Here is a 24890-nt window from a genome sequence, read left to right as displayed (position 1 = left end):
CATGAACTGACTGAGTGATGATTTACATCATGAACTGTGATGATTTACATCATGAACTGACTGAGTTATGTTTCTCCACATGAACCGTCTGAGAGATGTTTTACATCATGAACTGATTAAGTGATGATTTACATCATGAACTGACTGAGTGATGATTTACATCATGAACTGACTGAGTGATGATTTACATCATGAACTGATTAAGAGATGATTTACATCATGAACTGACTGAGTGATGATTTACATCATGAACTGACTGAGTGATGATTTACATCATGAACTGAGTGATGATTTACATCATGAACTGACTGAGTGATGATTTACATCATGAACTGACTGAGTGATGATTTACATCATGAACTGACTGAGTGATGATTTACATCATGAACTGATTAAGTGATGATTTACATCATGAACTGACTGAGTGATGATTTACATCATGAACTGACTGAGTGATGATTTACATCATGAACTGATTAAGTGATGATTTACATCATGAACTGACTGAGTGATGATTTACATCTTGAACTGAGTGATGATTTACATCATGAACTGACTGAGTGATGATTTACATCATGAACTGACTGAGTGATGATTTACATCATGAACTGACTGAGTGATGATTTACATCATGAACTGACTGAGTGATGATTTACATCATGAACTGACTGAGTGATGATTTACATCATGAACTGAGTGATGATTTACATCATGAATTGACTGAGTGATGATTTACATCATGAACTGATTAAGTGATGTGATGATTTACATCATGAAGTGACTGAGTGATGATTTACATCATGAACTGACTGAGTGATCATGAACTGACTGATGATGATTTACATCATGAACTGAGAGTGATGATTTACATCATGAACTGACTGAGTGATGATTTACATCATGAACTGACTGTGTGATGATTTACATCATGAACTGATTAAGTGATGATTTACATCATGAACTGATTAAGTGATGATTTACATCATGAACTGACTGAGTGATGATTTACATCATGAACTGACTGAGTGATGATTTACATCATGAACTGACTGAGTGATGATTTACATCATGAACTGAGTGATGATTTACATCATGAACTGACTGAGTGATGATTTACATCATGAACTGACTGAGTGATGATTTACATCATGAACTGACTGAGTGATGATTTACATCATGAACTGACTGAGTGATGATTTACATCATGAACTGACTGAGTGATGATTTACATCATGAACTGACTGAGTGATGATTTACATCATGAACTGACTGAGTGATGATTTACATCATGAACTGATTATTTACATCATGAACTGACTGAGTGATGATTTACATCATGAACTGATTGAAGTGATGATTTACATCATGAACTGACTGAGAACTGATGATTTACATCATGAACTGACTGAGTGATGATTTACATCATGAACTGACTGATGAACTGATGATGATTTACATCATGAACGTGATGATTTACATGACTGATTTACATCATGAACTGACTGAGTGATGATTTACATCATGTACTTACTGAGTTCTGATTTACATCATGAACTGACTGAGTGATGATTTACATCATGAACTGACTGAGTGATGATTTACATCATGAACTGACATCATGAACTGTGATGATTTACATCATGAACTGACTGAGTGATGATTTACATCATGAACTGACTGAGTGATGATTTACATCATGAACTGACTGAGTGATGATTTACATCATGAACTGACTGAGTGATGATTTACATCATGAACTGACTGAGTGATGATTTACATCATGAACTGACTGAGTGATGATTTACATCATGAACTGACTAAGTGATGATTTACATCATGAACTGACTAAGTGTCCTTTACTGCAATCATTCTGATCATATCATGAACACAATAACAAACTGCATGTCAAAATCTGAATAAAATTGACAAAACGGTAACCCCACTAAGAAACCAAATGATTGTGTTTATTGTATTTTTTCAGTTAAAACTACCAGGTATATTTGACATCTGTCCTGGTAGTGGAATGTGATTACAGGTATTTTAATCCACAACATCATCTTAGTTTGGTTTTCCTTGACTTACCCTTATGATTGCTGCATCCACTGCAGCTTGGATAAGACAAAATCCACTGTTCAGATACTTATTGGCATCACAGTTTGTAGTGTCCTGTCCATCTCCATTACGACATTGATCTGTAAAACTAAATCTAGTCATCATTCATAGCCAGATTTTCATTACTAATTATGTTTTACACAGTCATAAAGTGTCTAAAAACTATACCACTCATCAAAATTAACCACTTTCTATATGACCCAAAGATATACAGAACGCAACAGAAGGGGCTCACATAGATGTAACCCCCTACCCCTGGACCAAAGGGGCCAAGGTGACCTTTGACCTTAAACCTTGACCAATGATCATCAAAATATAATCAGGTGTAGGCCTTGGTAGTATGATGTTTTGGTGTGAATATAAACGAAATCTGATCTCGGGTCCATGAGATATGTTGTACATATCTAAGAAATGAATCATTACCAGACAGTAATATACAGTCAGTATGAATACAATTTTTGTGACAGATAATATAAAATGAGAAATTTCAGCAACATTAGCGATTTACTCATGCATAACCATTGAAGCACTACATATATATGGCTGATTAAATTTCCATGATGCTTGAAACAGATTAACAAAATTGGAAGCTGGAAACACACTTATGAACACCAATAATATGTTCAACAGTCCAGTAGCACAATGTCCAATGGCTTGGACATGTACATTTTCATGATGTGGATTTATGTGGTTTGCAGAACAAGATAACCATTGCAGTTCTAAATGGAACTTGCTCCTGCCAATAAGCAAAGGCAATCATGAGAATATTTTGTTTTCTAGCGGATTCCATGTTTCGACTATCAGATCAACTTTAACAGATGACATTGACAAACTTGGTGATGCTCTGTGTTAAGGTGCTTATATAGATATTGTGACAAACTAGGTATAAGACAAGAAATTTGTTCTGCCATAACTTTGAATCTGGTTTTTGAAGAGGTCTCTAATTAAAGACTAACAACTTTTGATAAGATAGTATAATGATACCGAAAATGACAGGCAACGTTTTTGTTGAAATATAGTTAATTTCCTATTCAAATCAAAACACTGTCAATGGTAGTATACAGTTTCAGTCACTACAATTTGTTATACTAATGACGTATATACTAATGACGTACAGGCAAATGCAATACAAATTATAAATATAAGGTTATCATGGATGTATGTATAAAATGTGTTCCTATATATCCACCATCCCAGTTTACTCCCCGTATATAAGTGGGGGTGTAAAAAGGAAAAAATGCCCAAATACTAAAAACAGAAAGAAATCACAACCATGACGTTATACTGACCTTGCTGTCTTATCCAACTGGTTGTATCTGCAGCATTATCATGTGGTGTCCGTATGGCGTAGGAAGTGTTTGTCTTGCCATCATAATAAAACAGGAGTCCAGCACTGATGTTACTACTGTGTGCTGTATAGGCAGTGTCCATGGAGTTTTGATCAGAGTAATACAGAAGTGTTGGCAGACTTGGTAAATTCAACATCTGCTGAAGGATGGCCACAGAATCATTTGCGATGGTCCGGATTTCTGCTGTGTCTGGGGACACCAGAATGTTCTTTCCTTGGAAAGTGTCTGGATACTGGAGTGTGTTGTTGTCAAGTGTCCGGGCTTTCATGAAGGATATCGATGACAGTGTATCTGTCTTTGTTGTTAGTTTAATGACAGAAAGGATTGCAGCAAAGTATATGGGGTAGAACAACTCCTACAAAATAGTTCACATTCTAATATTATATACAATGATACAGTGTATATCACAGATGAAGTACAATCGTAATCACAAACAAGCAAGAAGCTTTATCACTATAGTTATAAATCGATGGGTCAGCAAGAGCCACATGTATTTCTGAACTTATACATTGTTAAGCAGAATGACAGGAAAAAACAGACCAACAGAATAAGTGTTAACCAATACTTAAACAGTGTACAGAATTTGATAGCCAAGCAATGATAACATAGTTAAATGCACAATATTCAGTTGAATCCTTGCTGAACTCTTAGCAGAATCCTGAAGGGAATTCGGTGAATAAATTTATAAATGATGAAATGGTAGTTTTCAGCCTATCTCCATGTCATAAATCACTGGTTTAATTTCAAGTCACAAATAATTATGAAAAGTACAGCATACCATTAAAAATTGTTTTTTTGCCCTTTTTTTCAAAAGAATATTCTTCTTCAACAAGGCCTTAAACTGGCCTCCAAATGACACCTGCATCTTGATTTGCTTTCACCCACTCTGCTCTAAAGATCTGGAAAATCAAAAACAAACTTTATAATCTTTTCAAGTCAAATTGAAACATCAACTAAAATTTAGACATCCTGTTCAATTCTTTGTGTTAACCATATTTAACTTAAATAAGCCCAGGAGGTTAAATAACCAATAGAAGGGAAATGAATTTATAATTGTACAATATATTTAAGAGTATTGACTGGCATTTCTACAAAAATAGGTATTGATGGACTTATACTTAACCAGAAATTCAGTATCTCTCTGTATCTACATTATGTAAGCATCCATTGTGCTTTACAGTTTTAAATTCAAAACACAAAATCTTCCATAAAATCAATTCACTTTCAATTTTTTTTCCACAGCATAATTGAAAGAAACATCCATTTTTATACATCTTGTAAGTACAATATATATCCAACACTGTGGTATGTGACCCATACAGCCATTTGCTTATTATATTCTAAATACCAATTTCTATTGTCAAAGAAGTTTCATAATAGACCTTTGTTATACATTACGTAAATTTAATAAAGGATATGATAAATAAATAAATAAATGAATTACTGATATTTAATCCTCATGAATTTCTAAATTCTAATGCATTAAGAAGAATCCTATATGTTGGTAAAATTACAAACCTGACAGTTAGGATTCCATAATTAGAGGTCCAAGTAAAGTTTACTAATGGCAGTAAAAACATTCCATTAGTTCACAAAAGTAAAGAATATCACTAGTTTAAATACGGGTAATCACACATTTAATTATTTATCAGTATTATGTTAATTTGATGTATTTTCCATTTTCATGACTTAATTATGACAATGCAACATTACGCTAAATTTCAATGTATACTGGATTACTGGCAAATATCTGGGGAAGTTATAAAATGCCATTCCTCTGTAGTAACAGACACTGAAGACAGCACAAAAAGAAAATGAACTGTGTTTTAACAGTAGGTCACTAAGTGTCAGAGGTCAAATTCTTATCAATTCCAACCTATAGGATTTACCAGAACATGGTTTATATACTGTATTATCAAAACAATCATATCATATTCCCAGATAATATGACTACATAAAAATAATTATGTACAAAATGTCTTCCTGATTTGACAGAAATATGTTGTCATCTCCATGTCAGCTTGGCTGATTTTTAATATCCTTGCAAGACTGTATCATACTAACAATGTACATTCCAAAATCAGTGTCTGTTGTCAAGATGGTATGGATGGTACATGTGGCCACATCGACTTATGAAGTGAATATTACAATGTGATTAGTTATGTCATAGAATCACTGGCCCACTTTAGAAAAACAATGACCCTGTATATGATGTACACAATGTGTTGAGCTGTTACGTCTTTACATTCACTATTAAATAAAAAAAAAGTGTAATCTTTTACATCAATGTGATTTCAACAATCAATCATATGCTGCAGAGTAACTTACATTACTGTATAGAAGTCTGCTAGAATATGGATACCGTCCGCCTTTATCACTATAGCAGTAATACTGAGACAGATAATATACCTTTTCTGAACATAAATATCACTGCCAGGTATTTCGCAAGATGTACATTGTGCAATGTTTTATCACAAGATTATTTGTAACAAGAACTGGACAAATTCCATTCAACTATTACTTATTTTTGCTCTATTTTTAAACACAGAATAGTAAACAAAGAGATTGTCAATCCTTAAAGCATACTGTTATGTGGATGCTTACGTCAATAACACAAGTGCCGGCAAACTTTACCAACTTTAGGGAATAGGAAGTGCCTGAACTTTTAAGACTGGATGACAATATGGAGGATTTCCTGGTGGTAGGAAAATAAGTTTAACCTTTTATGCGTTCATGCTGAGAACACTGGTTTCATTAGACAGTCAATGAGGACATGATGTACAGTTGTAGAGAAGTTTATATACCATGACCAGTGGAACATTTACCGTAAGTGTGACATTACACTACAAAAGTCAGTGTTAGTACACTTCACACTGATCATTTGCCTGATAAAGTGTATTCATCGAAATGTAACCCTTAATTCTTCTAGTTGTGTTATATGAGCTATTCTATTGACATTACCAACCTGAAGAATATTTGTTCCAAAATATCATACACAGGTCTCCTACATAGGTGAAACTACAGACATTATCAGAAAAACTGGGTGTTAATAGTGAAATTTGTCACTCAAGTGTAGAACCCTTTGTTACGGCGTATCCATTGTGCTTGTGACCCTGGCAATGCACTAAGAAAATATTCCTCTTTGAATTTTTCCATGACATCCTCTACTGAGTCCACAAATCTAGTAAGATATTGTTCAATTCTTGCCATAAGTCCTCTGTATGTTTCCTTAGGTTCCCTTTGGGCTGTCTGTAATAGCTTGAAATATTGGTAGGGCCTTTTCCCGTACCTGTCCATTAGGGCTTTACAAAGTTCTTCAAATGACCCATGTGCTTGAATAACTACCTCTCTGGCCTTACCTGTTAACAAGGCTCTCAGCTGTAGCATTTTTACTTCTTCTGTCCATCCAGCCTGTGTTGATAAAGCAGTAAACTCTGATAAGAATGTCACTATATCCTCACTTTCAGTATGATTGTAAGGTTGCAGTTTCAGTCTAAACGGCACAGGGTTAGAATTTGTGTCATTTCGTTCCTTTTGAAGTTTTGCTTTTTCAATCTCTAATTCTAATTCTTTCACTTTCCTTTGATGTTCTCTTTCCTTTTCTTCGGCGTCCGTTCTCATCTTTTCTCTTTCTAAGTTCATTTGGCGTTCTTTTTCCTCTTTCTCTGCTTGAAGTTTTTCTTTTTCTAAGTTCATTTGGCGTTCTTTTTCCTCTTTCTCTGCTTGAAGTTTTTCTTTTTCTAAGTTCATTTGGCGTTCTTTTTCCTCTTTCTCTGCTTGAATTTCGAGTCTTCTTATTTCCAGCTTTGTTTGTGCTGCTGTCATCTTTGCAGTTTCCGTTTCTTCAGGCGTCGACATATTGAACAGTTCTAATGAGCGTTATATCTTTGATAACCGAGTCCTTCTCCTTAGAATGATCCCACCGTTGCCACCAGAATATGTTACCCCTCTATGTTGTCTTTCCTTATGTTATACAAAAGACCAGCAACAACCGTTCTCAAGTACAAATGTTGAGTATTAACACAAGTTACAACAATGATAACATGTATGGCCTGAGTATCGAGCTTAACAAGTTACTCCTTCCACGGCCACACCAGGACTGACTCTATTTGCTGTGATCTTACAGTTTATCCTAAAGCAATTATAATCTAATTCTGATAGGGAAAGTGTCTTCTACTGATCTACAATTAAACCGTGACCAGTTAATGTCTCCATGGTGGAGAGCATGTCCAGCCAATGTTTCACGGCATGATTCTGACACTAAGGTGACCGCAATTAAACTATCTGTCTGATAAGCCAGCCAGTCACATTAAGATTTAACACAAATTATGTTCTACACTTGAGTGACAAATTTCACTATTAACATCCCCCTGCCTAAGAAAACTTTTACGGTCTAAAAGTTCAGAGATAGCAAACTGCTCATGATACTCAGGCTGAGATAATATTTAGTATGTACACAAACACTGGTAAGTTTACTTGAACAACAGTTAATTCTAAATTCTACAATATACTGTTAACTTCCTTGGATAAGGAACTTCTGTTAGACTGTCACTGTTTGTTCTTAAGGTATACACATCACAAAACCTTAAAACACATGTCCGTGTTCACAATTGATGATACATCCAGAGTCAGTGTTCCTTTTTTTTTTCTTCTTCTTCTTTGTTCGAGACAGTGGCCCAACAATATCCATAGATATTTTGTAAAATGGCTCACTGATGATCGGTGGTTGTCCTAATGGAGCTTTCTCGTCACCACGTCTTCTGGCGGTCTTTTGACATACGTTACAAGTACTACAATACTCTCATATGTCCTTAAAAATCCCTGGCCAATAGAACGCATTAACGACACGCTCTTTGGTCTTTTCTGTCCCTAAATGTCCCGGAAGTGGTCTATCATGTCCCAATTTAATGATATTGAGACGTAGTGCCTCTGGTAGTACTACCTGGACTCCATGTTGGGCTCCATCACTAGACTCCCATTTCCTACGGAGAATCCCATTTTCCCGGTACAGGGCATTCCTATCTTCCTGCACAGATTCCTCTGAACTTGCAGCTTTTCTCCGAATGTTGGCTAAAGTTGGATCTTCCTGCTGAAGCTTACTAAGCACTTCAGCATTTACAGCAGAAAGTTCAAGCGGTTCCTCTGTTGTGATGTTAACTGTATCATCCCCATTGCTGTGAGATACAGTCTCACTGATGTTGTCAATGTCCTCACCAACGCCATCGCCATGGTCCAGGTCCACATCGTTCGCCTGTCCAACATCACTTCCCTTACTGGCATCCACTTGGTCCGTGTCGGGGTCCATTCCAACTTTTACATGGCATTCCTTTGCCTTGTCCTCAGCTAGCCTTTCTTCAGCAATGTTATTACGATGTTGTGCACGCGTAACAACATTCACAGCCTTTGATTGTCTCTCTATGATGTCTACCCCAACAGGGCTTCAGCGACAAGGTCAGGCACTAATCCGACCTGAGCATGTCCCTTATAATATGGCGTGTCCATATCAACGATAGCCAGTTTGGCTGAAAACGGCTGTCCAGTCGCTGTACACAGCGTCTCCCGCTGACCCTCCAATACACAACTTGGGTCCACCAGATCTTCCCTAATCAAGGTCATCGCTGACCCAGTGTCTTTCACGAAACTAATATCACCGCCATTGACCTCTCCTGGGACATGGATAAGTCCTCCCGTGTATTGTCGCACTAAAAATCCTGCAAGATTTTTACCTTCTCTGTTTTTTGGACATTTCCTCGCGAAGTGCCCGTACTTGTTACAATTGTAACACTGCACACTTTTCATTTGCTCTGTCGATTGCTCCTTTCTCTGGTCCCGATCAGAGGTAAAAGTTTTTCCATTTATACTTTTACCTTGCGTTGATTTGTTTATATTCCGTTCAGGTAGAATATAATCCTCTGCGGCTTCAACCACACTGCTTGACCCTTTGTTACGGCGTATCCATTGTGCTTGTGACACTGGCAATGCACTAAGAAAATATTCCTCTTTGAATTTTTCCATGACACCCTCTACTGAGTCCACAAATCTAGTAAGATATTGTTCAATTCTTGCCATAAGTCCTCTGTATGTTTCCTTAGGTTCCCTTTGGGCTGTCTGTAATAGCTTGAAATATTGGTAGGGCCTTTTCCCGTACCTGTCCATTAGGGCTTTACAAAGTTCTTCAAATGACCCGTGTGCTTGAATAGCTACCTCTCTGGCCTCACCTGTTAACAAGGTTCTCAGCTGTAGCATTTTTACTTCTTCTGTCCATCCAGCCTGTGTTGATAAAGCAGTAAACTCTGATAAGAATGTCACTATATCCTCACTTTCAGTATGGTTATAAGGTTGAAGTTTCAGTCTAAACGGCACAGGGTTAGAATTTGTCTCACACCGTTCCTTTTGAAGTTTTGCTTTTTCAATCTCTAGTTCCAATTCTTTCACTTTCCTTTGATGTTCTCTTTCCTTTTCTTCGGCGTCCATTCTTATCTTTTCTCTTTCCACTTCCCTTTGATGTTCTCTTTCCTTTTCTTCGGCGTCCATTCTCATCTTTTCTCTTTCAACTTCCATCGTCATCCTTTCTCTTTCGAAATTCATTTGGCGTTCTTTTTCCTCTTTCTCTGCTTGAAGTTTTTCTTTTTCTAAGTTCATTTGGCGTTCTTTTTCCTCTTTCTCTGCTTGAATTTCGAGTCTTCTTATTTCCAACTTTGTTTGTGCTGCCGTCATCTTCGCAGTTTCCGTTTCTTCAGTCGTCGACATATTGAACAGTTCTAATGAGCGTTATATCTTTGATAACGGAGTCCTTCTCCTTAGAATGATCCTTTACCGCTGCCACCAGAATATGTTACCCCTCTATGTTGTACTATCCTTATGTTATACAAAAGACCAGCAACAACCGTTCTCAAGTACAAATGTTGAGTATTAACACAAGTTACAACAATGATAACATGTATGGCCTGAGTATCGAGCTTAACAAGTTACTCCTTCCACGGCCACACCAGGACTGACTCTATTTGCTGTGATCTTACAGTTTATCCTAAAGCAATTATAATCTAATTCTGATAGGGAAAGTGTCTTCTACTGATCTACAATTAAACCGTGACCAGTTAATGTCTCCATGGTGGAGAGCATGTCCAGCCAATGTTTCACGGCATGATTCTGACACTAAGGTGACCGCAATTAAACTATCTGTCTGATAAGCCAGCCGGTCACATTAAGATTTAACACAAATTATGTTCTACACTTGAGTGACAAATTTCACTATTAACACATGGATTATCGAGGATGATTCCAGGGATACAGAGATCGACAGTGAGTGTAAACCATGGATTATCGAGGATGGTTCCAGGGATAAAGAGATCGACAGTGAGTGTAGCGCCTGAAGTATCGAGGATGGTTTCAGGGGTATAGAAGTGCGAAAGTGATCGTAACCCCTGGTGTATCGAGGATGATCGAGATAATTTTACCTGATTATTTTTATAGCTGTGTTTATTCTATTCCATTCTGGTGGCCTATAAGTAGAGATATAATGTCGTCTACTCTTTACCGAATCCGGAAGGCCTTCAACAAGATGTTGACATATTAATGTTGTAAGTGCCATTCCAATGTCTCCATTGTGATCTCCCAGAGTCATTTCGTTTCACTGTATCAGACAGTAAAGCGATAAGCTTGACAGCCGATGTATTCTATTGTAAGCACTTTTAATGTGTGAATAGTTTTTGTGTTCTTTTAGCTCAACTGGTCACGGCAGACCAGCATTTTCAGGAATGGCCAGGAAATCTGTAATAGTTTCAACGATGAAGGATGTAAACGCAGTAACTGTAAACATGCCCATATAAACACTTCAGACAATAAAAAAATCAAAGAAATATAAAATTTATTTATTTTACAACAATTGCGAAATAAGTTATTTCAATTTATACTCATCATTTCATTTTGTTGGCCCGGATGTAAGCGTGCGAGCAGTCTTATTGTGGGAAGAAACCGGAGTACCCGGGGAAAACCCACGTGGTGAGGCAGGTGACCCCATAACATTTCACGTCCCCCGGACGGCTAGGTGAAAGACGAATGCGTTACCACTGCTCCACTACCTGACCACCCCAAAAAACCTTCTTTCGGTGGAAAAGGTCACTAAACGGGACATGATAACCAATGTAGTCCATCACAGTGGACCAAGTATCAACACGTATTAATATAAGTGTACTAGCAGAAGAATTAATAAAAAAAACCCACCCAGACAAACAGTTCGTTAATATTTGACCACAGGACTTAATCAAGGCTTTCGTACAGGAATTTCAGAACTACCCAAAGACTCTCTATCTGCCACAATTTATGAAGTGCTATCAAACAACCGGAGTTCACAAGTGCACTAATTGCTGACGAACTACACAAAGGTTACATCATAGGCCCATTCGACAGACCATCATGTGATATGAACCGCATAAACACTCAGAGAAGAAACGTCTTATCGTAGATCTGTCAGTACCTCACCAGGAACATCTGTCAGTACCTCACCAAGAACACCTGTCAGTACATCACCAGGTACACCTGTCAGTACCTCAATCTGTCAGTACCTCACCAGGAACAGCAGTCAGTACCTCACCAGGAACATCTGTCAGTACCTCACCAGAACATCTGTCAGTACCTCAACCTGTCAGTACCTCAATCTGTCAGTACCTCACCAGGAACATCCTTCAGTACCTTACCAGGAACACCTGTCAGTACCTCAATCTGTCAGTACCTCACCAGGAACACCTGTCAGTACCTCACCAGGAACACCTGTCAGTACCTCACCAGGAACACCTGTCAGTACCTCACAAGGAACAGCAGTCAGTACCTCACCAGAACATCTGTCAGTACCTCAACAGGAACACCTGTCAGTATCTCACCAGGAACATCTGTCAGTACCTCATCAGGAACATCTGTCAGTACCTCACCAGGAACATCTGTCAGTACCTCCATCTGTCAGTACCTCACCAGGAACACCTGTCAGTACCTCAATCTGTCAGTACCTCACCAGGAACATTTGTCAGTACCTCACCAGAACATCTGTCAGTACCTCACCAGAACATCTGTCAGTACCTCACCAGGAACATCTGTCAGTACCTCAATCTGTCAGTACCTCAATCTGTCAGTACCTCACCAGTCAGTACTTCACCAGGAACACCTGTCAGTACCTCACCAGGAACATCTGTCAGTACCTCAATCTGTCAGTACCTCACCAGGAACATCTGTCAGTACCTCACCAGGAACATCTGTCAGTACCTCAATCTGTCAGTACCTCACCAGGAACATCTTGTCATACAGTCACTGGTCAGTCTCGCCTTAGTTGTTTTACAACAGCTAATACCTCACGACCTGGCCATACAGCCGCTGGTCAGTCTAGGCCTCAGTTGTTATACAACAACTATTACCTCACGACCTGGCCATACAGCCACTGGTCTGTCTAGGCCTCAGTTCTTATACAGCAGCCAAGACCTCACGACCTGGCTGGACAGCCACTGGGCAGTCTCGGCCTCAGTTGTTATACAGCAGCCAAGACCTCACGACCTGGCCATACAGCCACTGGTCAGTCTCGGCCTCAGACCTTATACAGTAGACTAGACCTCACGACCTGGCTGGACAGCCACTGGTCAGTCTCGGCCTCAGTTGTTATACAGTAGCCAAGACCTCACGACCTGGCCATACAGCCACTGGTCAGTCTCGGCTTCAGATCTTATACAGTAGACAAGACCTCACGACCTGGCTGGACAGCGCCGGTTAATCTTGGTCAAGACTATCCGTGTGAGAGTTTTTCGCTGACTCTGACGGACCTAGCAAATGGACAGCGGCCTTAGCTGCTACACCTTAGGCCCAGTGAGGTCACATATAATCACAGTCAACCCTATCTTCTGCAAACTTTAATAAAATTTCAAAATATTTAATTCTGTCGCTTGATTATGTATTAGAACCTTATCAACAGTACATCTTTGACGTTTCTTTCCTCTTTTTGTATTTGGTGCAATAGTGTCTGAAGACACATCACGAATACCCATAGTATTTGGTGCAATAGTGTCTGAAGACACATCACGAATACCCATAGTATTTGGTGCAATAGTGTCTGAAGACACATCACGAATACCCATAGTATTTGGTGCAATAGTGTCTGAAGACACATCACGAATACCCATAGTATTTGGTGCAATAGTGTCTGAAGACACATCACGAATACCCATAGTATTTGGTGCAATAGTGTCTGAAGACACATCACGAATACCCATAGTATTTGGTGCAATAGTGTCTGAAGAAACATCACGAATACCCATAGTATTTGGTGCAATAGTGTCTGAAGACACATCACGAATACCCATAGTATTTGGTGCAATAGTGTCTGAAGACACATCACGAATACCCATTGTATTTGCATGAAAGGTACACACATGTGCCTAGCTGTCGTGTTTGCTAGAGTAAAATCGTCAAATATGAAACTGAATCTTTGTATATTAATGTATTATAACCATATTTAACATCTAATGACGTCACTTCCTTTATTTAGTATTATGAGATATACAATTGAAGATGCTGTCCTCTAGTGTAATACACGATGTAAAGTAATGTCGGTAAATTTAACTTTCTATTAATCGATTCTACAAATAGCAACATGAAATCTACATGTGGTAAAATGTATTGTCATAAGATGTATGAAGTTGTTAACACTATTGATTATCTAAATATATATTCTGAAGAGTCTTGACGACTCTAACTGTCGCTGATTATCACCTGTTGCCGACTACTGGTTAATGTCACTACGAATAGACGTCATCGATCCCACAATTATGTGCGTTCCGTCTTATTGTCCCACCTCGAAGAATCCTCTGCAAACCGGAGCAATGCTAGTTCGTGATTGACGCAAATCTTAATCTGAATATTTTCATAGTCTGTCACCTTCGGGCCAGGTGAGCTAATCAATTTGGATACATTATTCTAAAAACCAATCACATCTGGTTTTCAGCTCCATTGCTTGTACATATTTCAAGTGTTGATTTCCGTTCTATCAGATAAAGAACGGACGGGCGGACGGACGGACATGATGACGCCAGTGTACGCTCCATAAATAAAGACAATAACGATATGAAATACAAATCAAGGCGATATTTATTTTCGATAAATCTATACAAGTTTTTTTTATTGACATTTGAAATGAAACCCGTCAGATCTTGTGATCTTAACTTGTACAAAAGTCAACATATGTTTAGAATCAAACATGATGTGGTTAAACTTATCTGACTAAAAGAGAAAATTCAGGTATTTGTTTAGTCTTGCTCTGTTTATTGTAATTTTTTAATTGTGACCAGGGTCATGCCAACATCTAATGATGGTGAGCCAAAAAAAAAAACCCATAATTTTAAAACAACAAAAATTCCTATTTTTATGATTTGAGTTTATCAACCGCAACTTGGACACAAAAAGTGTGGATAAAATGTCGGAAACCTTCTGACTTACTGGAGACATAACAATATACACCATCAGTCAATTTTGATTCTATCAAATAACGACAGCAGCAAAAATAAAACTACGCCTCTGTTTTACTGAACGGATTTACTAGATCATAATTAATGACACATAATATACACACATAACAGTGAGGGAGTAGATTCTCAGTCAAAGTACAACGTTTCTCCGCTAGGCTGCGCTCGTTTAGTCTTTAAAGCGAAGCGTAGCGGAGAGTAGAAAATGATGGGGACAATATACTCTAAGACTCTCTCAATCTCTACCAGAGTGCATTGCGGTACCCCAATAGCATCTCTGTAAACGGCTCGCGCCTTTTCAAGATTCTCGAAAAAGTATTTGTGTCAAATGATAAAGTGTTTCTTTATTTTTCGTTTTGTTTTTAGTATTATTATATTGAAAATACATGTTTGTTAATTTGGAAAATGGCATCAGTTTATATGCTTATAAAGTTTATGGATTACGTCACGGAAGGTATACTTTGAGTAAACAGTCACCAACTGTCATGTTAACACCGTACTTTCACTTTTCAACTACTGACATGTTCTTGAGATAAATGTTGATATATTGTGATAGCAGTGATAACTGATGGAAATTTGTCTGAAAAATATTTGCAAGTAACATCTCAAAAAGCGCAGTCTACATCTATGTCCCCCGTTGGTTTTGTCAGGAATGCCGCCACACTTTTCCAAGACGTCATACTTTGACCCTGACCGCGAGGTCAACTGTTGTTAGTCTGTGAGCTGTATACAGAGGTGTATGATGACTGACGCTCTCTATGGATTGGATCTACAAAGAGTAACCATTCCTTACACAAGGAACGATAACTCTGGGTAATTATTGCGTTTCTCTTTCAGTGTTTTCAAACAGTTTACTTAAAAACACGCGAGGTAACCACAAATAACTACTTTAAAAACACACAACATATGACAGAAAAATTAAGTATCATATAAGTGATTTTGTGTTAAGTCTTTAAACAAAAATCAATCATAATTATTACTTACCTCGTCAAATACAAGATGTCATCGATTGTGCATCGCTTATACGACTTCTTTCAAAACAGCACAGACATTTATGAATGAGAGACAATCTTAACGATGTACCATTACCAAAATGGGCATTACCAGCTGGTAGTGATAGTCATATAAACACCCCTAAAAATGGGTCTGAATACAAGTATTGAAATGATAAATATATTTAATTTGAGAATGTTTAAAGATAAAAATAAAACTTTAAATATATAATCTACAAAAAATACTTTAAAATTAAGAACAGTTATGAACAAAGTCGAATTCTTTGAAAACCTTCACACTCACCGTTCAGTTTCATACTATTCTTAATCTTTCGTGACATGAATTTATATCTTATTAACAGATCTAACCTCTTGATGAGAATATTTTCACTTGCAAACATATTGGTCTATTACGATCAAAGGGAGATAATTCGTACAGTTGACATGATAATGGTAAAAGGAAGCAAGATTCTCATGAATGTAGGTAATAAACACATTTAATATATCAATAAATTGTGACTTGTACCTGTGGAGTATACAAACAATAACATTAATTATCACACATGTAATATATCAGGCATTGACAGAGACCTGTCACAATGTATTTTCCTTGTGTTGTGGGGTACATAGACAATGATATTACATGGAGTATTGATGAATTAATGTTAAGCACCTTTCCTTTCAAATGCAATGAAATATATATATAAAAAATACATAACCAGATCCACATCAAGTGGTAAGCAGAAAATGGACAAAATCAAATTTTCAGTATTTCAGGTATTTTCCATGAATATCAACCATTAAAACAAGTTTTACTAACTCATAGCAACAACAATACAAAATACAGTAAATATTTCATGAAAATCGAACAAAAACAAGGTAGTCTATACTGGCATTACAAAACTTTATAATACCTGTTGTTACGGTAGCCGTTGAACGTAGCGAAAATTGATAAATGACATAGCCGCACAGTTTGTATTTATAAAACGTCAATATGTCGTAGGAACAATACTGTTTAAATCCAAAACCTTGTATTCATAGTCATTTCCATGGACGACAACCCGATCTACATCGGCACGCTGCCGCCACTATAATTTTAGTATACAGAAAAATTACTGTTGGTGCCACAGATTATTGTTGTATCATTCTCGTTCACACATATTTTCTTTTATGAGTGATAATTTAAAGAAGTTTAGAAATTCTTTGATACCAAGGTACATATCATCATATGAGAAAAATGGTACATACAATCAACGGTTAGCCATCAAACTCATTTTCGATCATAAAATAGAAATCTGACCTGACACTTTGATTGCGGACGCTATCGATTTGATGTAAATTATCAATGAAAACCGATTAAACACAGAAAATAATCGACAAATGTCAAAACTTGGTGTCAACTGAGGAACAACACAATCAATAGTGTATAGTACTATATTAACACCTGACCGCTTTATAGGAACAACACAATCAATATTGTATCGTACTATATTAACACTTGACCGCTTTATAGGAACAACACAATCAATATTGTATCGTGCTATATTAACACCTGACCGCTTTATAAGAACAACACAATCAATATTCTATCGTACTATATTAACACTTGACCGCTTTATAGGAACAACACAATCAATATTGTATCGTGCTATATTAACACTTGACCGCTTTATAGGAACAACACAATCAATAGTGTATCGCACTATATTAACACCTGGCCGCTTTATAGGAACAACACAATCAATATTGTATCGTACTATATTAACACTTGACCGCTTTATAGGAACAACACAATCAATATTGTATCGTGCTATATTAACACCTGACCGCTTTATAAGAACAACACAATCAATATTGTATCGTGCTATATTAACACTTGACCGCTTTATAGGAACAACACAATCAATATTGTATCGTGCTATATTAACACCTGACCGCTTTATAGGAACAACACAATCAATATTGTATCGTACTATATTAACACTTGACCGCTTTATAGGAACAACACAATCAATATTGTATCGTGCTATATTAACACCTGACCGCTTTATAAGAACAACACAATCAATATTGTATCGTACTATATTAACACTTGACCGCTTTATAGGAACAACACAATCAATATTGTATCGTGCTATATTAACATTTGACCGCTTTATAGGAACAACACAATCAATAGTGTATCGTACTATATTAACACCTGGCCGCTTTATAGGAACAACACAATCAATATTGTATCGAACTAAATATACCACCTAGCCACTAAAGACAGGTTATCTGCCTTAAACATTATAAATACAAGAGAGGCACTCCGTCACACACAAGATGAGAAAAGGATACTCTCTTACGTATTACAAATATTAACCAAAACTTTAATATCACACCGGGAAACACGACCTGGGGATCTTTCGCGGTAGGACTTTTATCCGTTTGTCGCCAGAGTGATGTGTGTAGTACTCTGTGCATGACGTAAGACCAGCGCTGTAGTGTAGTTGATGATACATGCGCCTGAGAAGGTTGTGGTTGTATTCAGGGTTATCGGCCTTGAAGCCTTCCTGGTTTCCCGCCTTTGTTGTTTGGTGGAGCGCCACTAAAGTATCAGTTGCGTCTATGGTTACGTGTTTTTGTTTCCGCGCGTTCGATACCAACCAATTATCATAAGCTCTCCGACCGATGACAACTTCCGGTATATCTTTCCAAGGGTAATTAGCTGACGTTATAAAATAATCTTCAGCCCACACTGTAAATATTTTCCCGCGAATATTCGCCGTTTTGTAAACGCTTTCCCCCGATATAGCTTCCTCTGACGTCACATCCTGTACATTTGTCCTTCTACCAACGACCATGAGTGGTTTGCCTTTGGGAATATGAGTGGAATTTAATACTACATTTAATGTGTCTAACAGTGAGTGAGAGTACAGTATATCGCCATTAGAAAAAGCATAGAATCGAGACTTGTACTTTTCCATGGCGTCTTTATACATATATTTGAGAATTGGTACACCCCTTCCTGCTTTCCGAACCGGAAGTACATCCCAACCTTTCTCAACTGCTTCCTGTGCTAGTAAAGTTTCGTTAGTGAAGAGTATCGGCTGTATGAACGGTTTTAACTGAAGCCAATTACGAATTGTATTATTGTGACAAACATACTTCTCGGCTTTTGTCGGCCAGGAAGTGAAAAGCGTCAATAGTACTTCTGGCTTATCACCCACAACGTTAAATTTAGAAACGTTAGTAGATTTCCGGATATTCTTATGCGGTAAAAATATTAATTTTGACATCGGTTTTACCATATTTTCATTATTTCCTGATTTCCTGACTTGCGGTCGTGTGACGTTATGTCCAGAGTATGGAAATGACGTATTTTTGACGTATTCTGTATATGAATGAGAGCTGCCTCCTCCTATCATTTGTACCCAGCCCTCCATTTTGTCCCGCCATCTCTGGATATCACTAATAGTTCCCTTCATCACCTCGCCGATAGCAAACGTCTGCATTGTGATGTTTGAGTACAGATATACGTAGATAGTCGTACTCAGTAAAAACAGGACGCTCAACTTGAGGTATACGCCTTTACCAGAACACGCTCCCCCATTACTGGATCCAGTCATGTCGAGCTCTCTGAAAAACAAAACGAATGAAGACAAATCAATATATCAGTGATTCTCACATGTTGAAAGAATATAAACATCGGTTGAAATCTAATTTCAAGCAAAGAATTGTAATAGACGACAGACGAAAACGATGTCTGAACGAATAATTAGCAAGAGAGAGTGAGGTGGGGTGAGAGAAAGAGAGAGAGAGAGAGAGAGAGAGAGAGAGAGAGAGGGGGGGGGGGAGGGGGGGAGGGAGGGAGACAGACAGACAGACAGACAGAGAGAGAGACAGACAGACATATGGACAGACAGACAGACGGACGCCTAGACGGACGGACGGACAGATGGTAGAAAGGCGGATAGCATGAACATATACAAAACATGATTAAGCTATCATGTTTTATTTGATATGATTTAAAGACCAGTCCTACACAATATTCATGATCGGCGAGTATACCAAATGGCCGTCCATTCAGCATGATTGTTACCGAATGCTCTAATATGTAGGCCGCCTGCCTATAAACAAATAAAAAAAAATAAGCTTATTACGAAGTTTACGCTCCAATGCCTCTCACAGCAAACTTAACGACAATATTGACAAAAGAAAATCTAGAATATGCGTGATTAAAAACGTCTCCCATGAAATCTATCTGTTCGATAAAAAAATCTGTCTAGGTTCCAGCGGACATTTTATACCGTATTTTGATCTGTAGAGACGTATTCTGCCTGTTCATGTTTTATGCATGTCTCGGGTCCAAATTGGCCCGTTTTAATATCCAATGATCACGCCTTACTCCGTTATGTGTTGCACTGCATATTGCACAAACGCTACAAAAACCACCTGTCACTAATGACTAAGTAGCCAAGTGTAAACCTAGGGGCAAACATCTATGAAGGTTTCAGAATATCTGTAATCTTCGATCTTTGATCATTAAATCTATGGCAACGAAAAGGAAATAATGAGCATTTTCATTAGCATAACCGCTTGCACCATTTGGAGAGTAAATTAGATTATCGTTTCAGAGACCATAATTCAAATTGCTGCAGTTATGACGGAGTCTGGTTAGTACGATATTTTACTTCCGGTTGCAAGCCGAGTAATAATCCGGGGAGAGGAGGAATAATTACGGAGTTAGAGAAGATACTAGAGGAGGGAGAATAATAAGTAGAGCCTCAAGTTTATTGAGATTAAACTTGACAGCCATTATTTGAGATATTTGAGATTAGTAAAGCCTCAATTTTATTGGGATTAAACTTAACAGCCATTATTTGAGATAAGTAAAGCCTCAAGTTTATTGGGATTAAAATTGACAGCCATCATTTGAGATTAGTAGAGCCTCAAGTTTATTGGGATGTAACTTAACAGCCATCATTTGAGATTAGTAGAGCCTCAAGTTTATTGGGATGTAACTTAACAGCCATTATTTGAGATTAGTAAAGCCTCAAGTTTATTGAGATTAAACTTGACAGCCATTATTTGAGATATTTGAGATTAGTAAAGCCTCAATTTTATTGGGATTAAACTTAACAGCCATTATTTGAGATAAGTAAAGCCTCAATTTTATTGGGATTAAACTTAACAGCCATTATTTGAGATTAGTAAAGCCTCAATTTTATTGGGATTAAACTTAACAGCCATTATTTGAGATTAGTAGAGCCTCAAGTTTATTGGGGTTAAACTTGACAGTCAGTTCTCGGTTCAATTATGAATCTTTACAAAATGTTTTTAGTAATAATTTCAAGTTCAGCATCAGAAGGAAAGGATACTCTCAGGGAGGTGTTGGCAGCAAAAAAAAAAAAAAAACATGAGAGGCTGTCAGGTTATCCGTTATATCATCAATGTACAGGGTAAAAAGAGAAAAAAGAGGACCTAGGACAGAACCTTGGGGTACACCAGCATTAGGTGTTTTAGTACTAGAAGTAACATTGTGTATGACTACTTGTAGATGGTGATTTCAGACGTTATCAGAAAGTCATCTTAAGATATTTACATTGATTCCATAACTTCCCAATTTGTGTTCAAGACCTGCATGTCAAACTCTTTCACAAGCCTTAAAAATATTGCAAAAGAAAAGACAGCTTTGATTGCGATTTTCTAAATTGTTACATTTATTGTGATAAAATTCAATAAATTGATGCACTGTAGAGTGACCTGGCTAATATCCAGATTGATATTTGTATAACAAGGATTTATCAAGTAAATAATTTTGGAGATATTTGGTTACTACTTTCTCAAAAACCTTTTCTACTGTTCTTAATAGAGCGTTTTGTCTGTAATTACTTGGACTCTCTTTATCAATTTTCTTGAAGATAGACATAATTGAAGTTTTTTCAATGAATTTGGATATATTCCTTGCTCAAGAGACTTTCTAAGTATGTGAAATACCGGAGCTGAGACAGAATAAGCTGTGTTTTTAAGCATTTGGTGACTAATTTTATCAGGCTCATCTGCCTGGGTTAAAAGTCAGTATTATCAGATTTCGTTATCGGATGATTAGTTACAAGACACTCCAGTCTTCCTTATTTTTTCAAAATAAAATCTGTTAACATCACAACTAATTTAAAGAGGTAACTGTAACATGTCTGGTGTCATTGAAAATTCAAATGAGACAACAAGGAAGTAAGCATGGGAGGGGTATAGAAAATAGCTCAAAGTACTGACAAGAAGGCAGCCTTGGGGAAAACTGAATTTTAAAAGAATTCATAAAATTCGGGTATCTCAGTAAAGCAGATGTAGTTCGTGAATTTCAATTTCTAATTATATTCAAATATCGTAAAGTCGTATGAAAATTTGTTGAACACGAACAAGCCTAAAGGAAATTATCTTGTTCGAATTCAAGTCTATTCCTCCGTTGTCAGTCCATCTGTCCGCTATATTTTTAAACATAGCTGAGGTTTTGAGTTTTCTACTATCCCAATTCAATCTAAAATCTTCTATGATAAAAACAGAAGTTATTATTTGTTTTTAGTTGCGGTAAGTGATGATGAACATCTGTATTTATTCAGATTGTTGTGAAGGGGACCCCATCATTTTTATATGGCATGTTTTCTATGAGGAATAGGGACAACTTTGCTACCTCTTCAGACATATTAGCGAATGCATAGTTTTGCGAACGGTCATCAAAAATGACTTTAAATTCACGAATGATGACCAACCAGAGACCCGGATTCTTCAAGAACCGAACCACCATGGATGGTAGGGTAGAGACACATCGCCCTATCGTAGAATTTTAGGGTATATGCTAGATGAGTAAATTCATTAACCTATTCACATATTCAGATGCTGAATCGTATCTCATGCTGGTGTGATAATTACTCAACTATGACGTCACTACGTAAGCACACGTCTAAAACGAAAACACAAACCACGATAAAACTAATAAGAACTATTATAGAGTTTACAGGGGACACTGTGCGAGTTAATGTGCAAATGAAGCCAAACCTTTGCATTATACTGTAGTTTAGATTTTGTTGTAGTTTACTTGCAGAAATATCAACTTCAGATCACATATGTGAAATGTGCGACACATGTGGTCACTGACTGGACAATAACTGACCGCTCGGAAGGATCACCAGCTGTGATCATAATTAATTACATAACAAGAAAATGACCCAGTAATATTACACATGTGACCATTTGTATGACGTCACGAGAGAGGGGCAAGCGACAAATGGGAAATTGGAAATATTCGAGCTTAGTCCTTTTTCAGGAAGCATTTCTTCTATTTTCTTTTTATCCAAAAGGGAAATTATGTTTGTATACAATATTTATATCAAACCACTAGGGGCGTTTCACATTTAACCTATTTCCCACGATTTGTTGGCGTAATAGAGATGGCGGTGTCCTATTGTAAATGTGTTGGGGAGGTGCGGGTTACAATCACGTGACCAGTACAACACATGACACACGAAAAATCTTATATAAAAAGACTGACACACAAACACACACGTTCAAGTTAAAACATAAATTGTAAGCCATATCGAATGCCATATTTCACTAGTAACTGTCGAAATGGTTGTACAGCATCAGCGTACGAGTGTCGTTATCACATTCGTTCAAATGATATGAAAACTATATGTACTGAAATAAACTTACCCGTGAACTGGAACAGAGAAAGGGCGTTAGATAGTCGTGGTGGGCCTGCCTGTTTACACGAATTTCCTGTGTACTTAACACAACACTGTGGGGCTAGATTACAGCCCTAAAAATGCATAACCACATCCTGGTGTGTGCCCACGCATGTGCGCCGAGCTGGTCGGAGGCTGTCGATTAAAAGTTATGGAGATACACATATAACATTTAGATAAACCAACCAGTATTGTATAGAGATCCTTCAGCCTTTGTGTTCCTGTAACATTACTCAAACATATTCTATACACTGTGGATTAAGACTCATCTCACCCACTAATTACCAGTTTATTATCGATTTATTTTTGGCTCCGCACTCGTCTCTCTTCGGAAGAGGATGAATTCTGTTTCCATGGTAACTGTTTCTGCTTAACACTGGCAGGCTGCAGAAAAAGTGGCGCAGATGGACAACCGATGTGCAGACTGTTTAGTATGAAGATTACCCGATAAAGAGCAGAGAACTTCCATTTTAATTAAGAAAGATTAGTTCGTTGCAAATTTTATGAAGACATTTCCCCCATTAATTTGCGTGTTCAATAAGCTGTGTTAGCTAAGTCAGAACTTTACACAGAATATTATATCACTAACATGATTATACATATATCTTATCGAGCATTTTGAACATAACATGAGTCACATAACTGTTAAGCTTCTGAGATGTTCTTGTTTCGTTTAAAAATATTCAGAAGAGTTATTAGTTTCATTTAGGAGCCGAAGAAAAGTCTGGGTATTTTTATCTTATGTTTTTTTTGTTTTGTTTGTTTATTATTGTTGATTTTTGTTGGGGGAAGGGGGAGTTGTGGGTTTTTATTATTTTTATTCTGTTTTTTTTTTGTTTTGTTTTTTTACAATTTAGGTTTTAGAAATACTTGATTATACAACGAAAAAGATATTTTAATGCATATTATTTTCCATTTAGATTTTGAAAATGTCATTTGTAAATTGACGTTGGTTTTTCTTTGTGAGACGAACTGGCTTACTGCGTGACGACTGCCTAGACACTCAAACAACCTTGTCGTCAGCCATGTAAACTTTCATTTAAGTAGATTTATTTTGGACTACTGCATTTCCAAAAATGGACAATTGAATTCCTGGAGGTGACATTTCATTTGACAGTCAGACATGTTAAAATGATATCTATAGTGGCGACAGAGAGGCTTGTATCATGGCGTCGCTAAGAGAGACACTAATTCAGTTTTTTCAATGCATTGAAA

The 24890-nt window shown here is 37.2% G+C and overlaps 2 protein-coding genes across 2 annotated transcripts in view; both read right to left on the bottom strand.

Annotated features, from left to right (window-relative positions):
• The window catches only part of LOC132559506 (cholesterol transporter ABCA5-like), a 41873-nt gene extending 37547 nt beyond the window's left edge, over window positions 1-4326 (bottom strand). Inside the window, exons 1-3 of the mRNA XM_060224133.1 lie at window positions 4240-4326; window positions 3402-3816; window positions 2083-2192 (exon numbers count right to left, since the gene is read on the bottom strand). Of these exons, the coding sequence (XP_060080116.1) occupies window positions 2083-2192; window positions 3402-3816; window positions 4240-4326 (612 nt within the window). The remainder of the gene's footprint in view (window positions 1-2082; window positions 2193-3401; window positions 3817-4239) is intronic.
• Window positions 4327-14567: 10241 nt separating this feature from the next.
• LOC132559499 (uncharacterized) lies at window positions 14568-23996 on the bottom strand. The gene is made up of 2 exons (XM_060224125.1): window positions 23644-23996; window positions 14568-19572 (listed from the first exon to the last, which is right to left on the bottom strand). Exon 2 carries the CDS (start codon window positions 19560-19562, stop codon window positions 18330-18332), a length of 1233 nt encoding a protein of 410 aa, XP_060080108.1. The 5' UTR covers window positions 19563-19572; window positions 23644-23996; the 3' UTR covers window positions 14568-18329.
• Between the last annotated feature and the right edge of the window lie 894 nt (window positions 23997-24890).

The sequence above is a fragment of the Ylistrum balloti genome, unplaced genomic scaffold, assembly GCF_031769215.1.
Source record: "Ylistrum balloti isolate Yb309-2 unplaced genomic scaffold, AGI_CSIRO_Ybal_v1 Utg370928, whole genome shotgun sequence".
Classification (NCBI taxonomy): Eukaryota; Metazoa; Mollusca; class Bivalvia; order Pectinida; family Pectinidae; genus Ylistrum; species Ylistrum balloti.
Note: the sequence above shows the minus strand (reverse complement) of the source record. Positions and strands in the feature narration are given on the sequence as shown.

Excerpts from the sequence above, each read along its gene's own strand:
- LOC132559499 (XM_060224125.1), bottom strand. The coding sequence starts at position 19,562 with ATGACTGGATCCAGTAATGGGGGAGCGTGTTCTGGTAAAGGCGTATAC.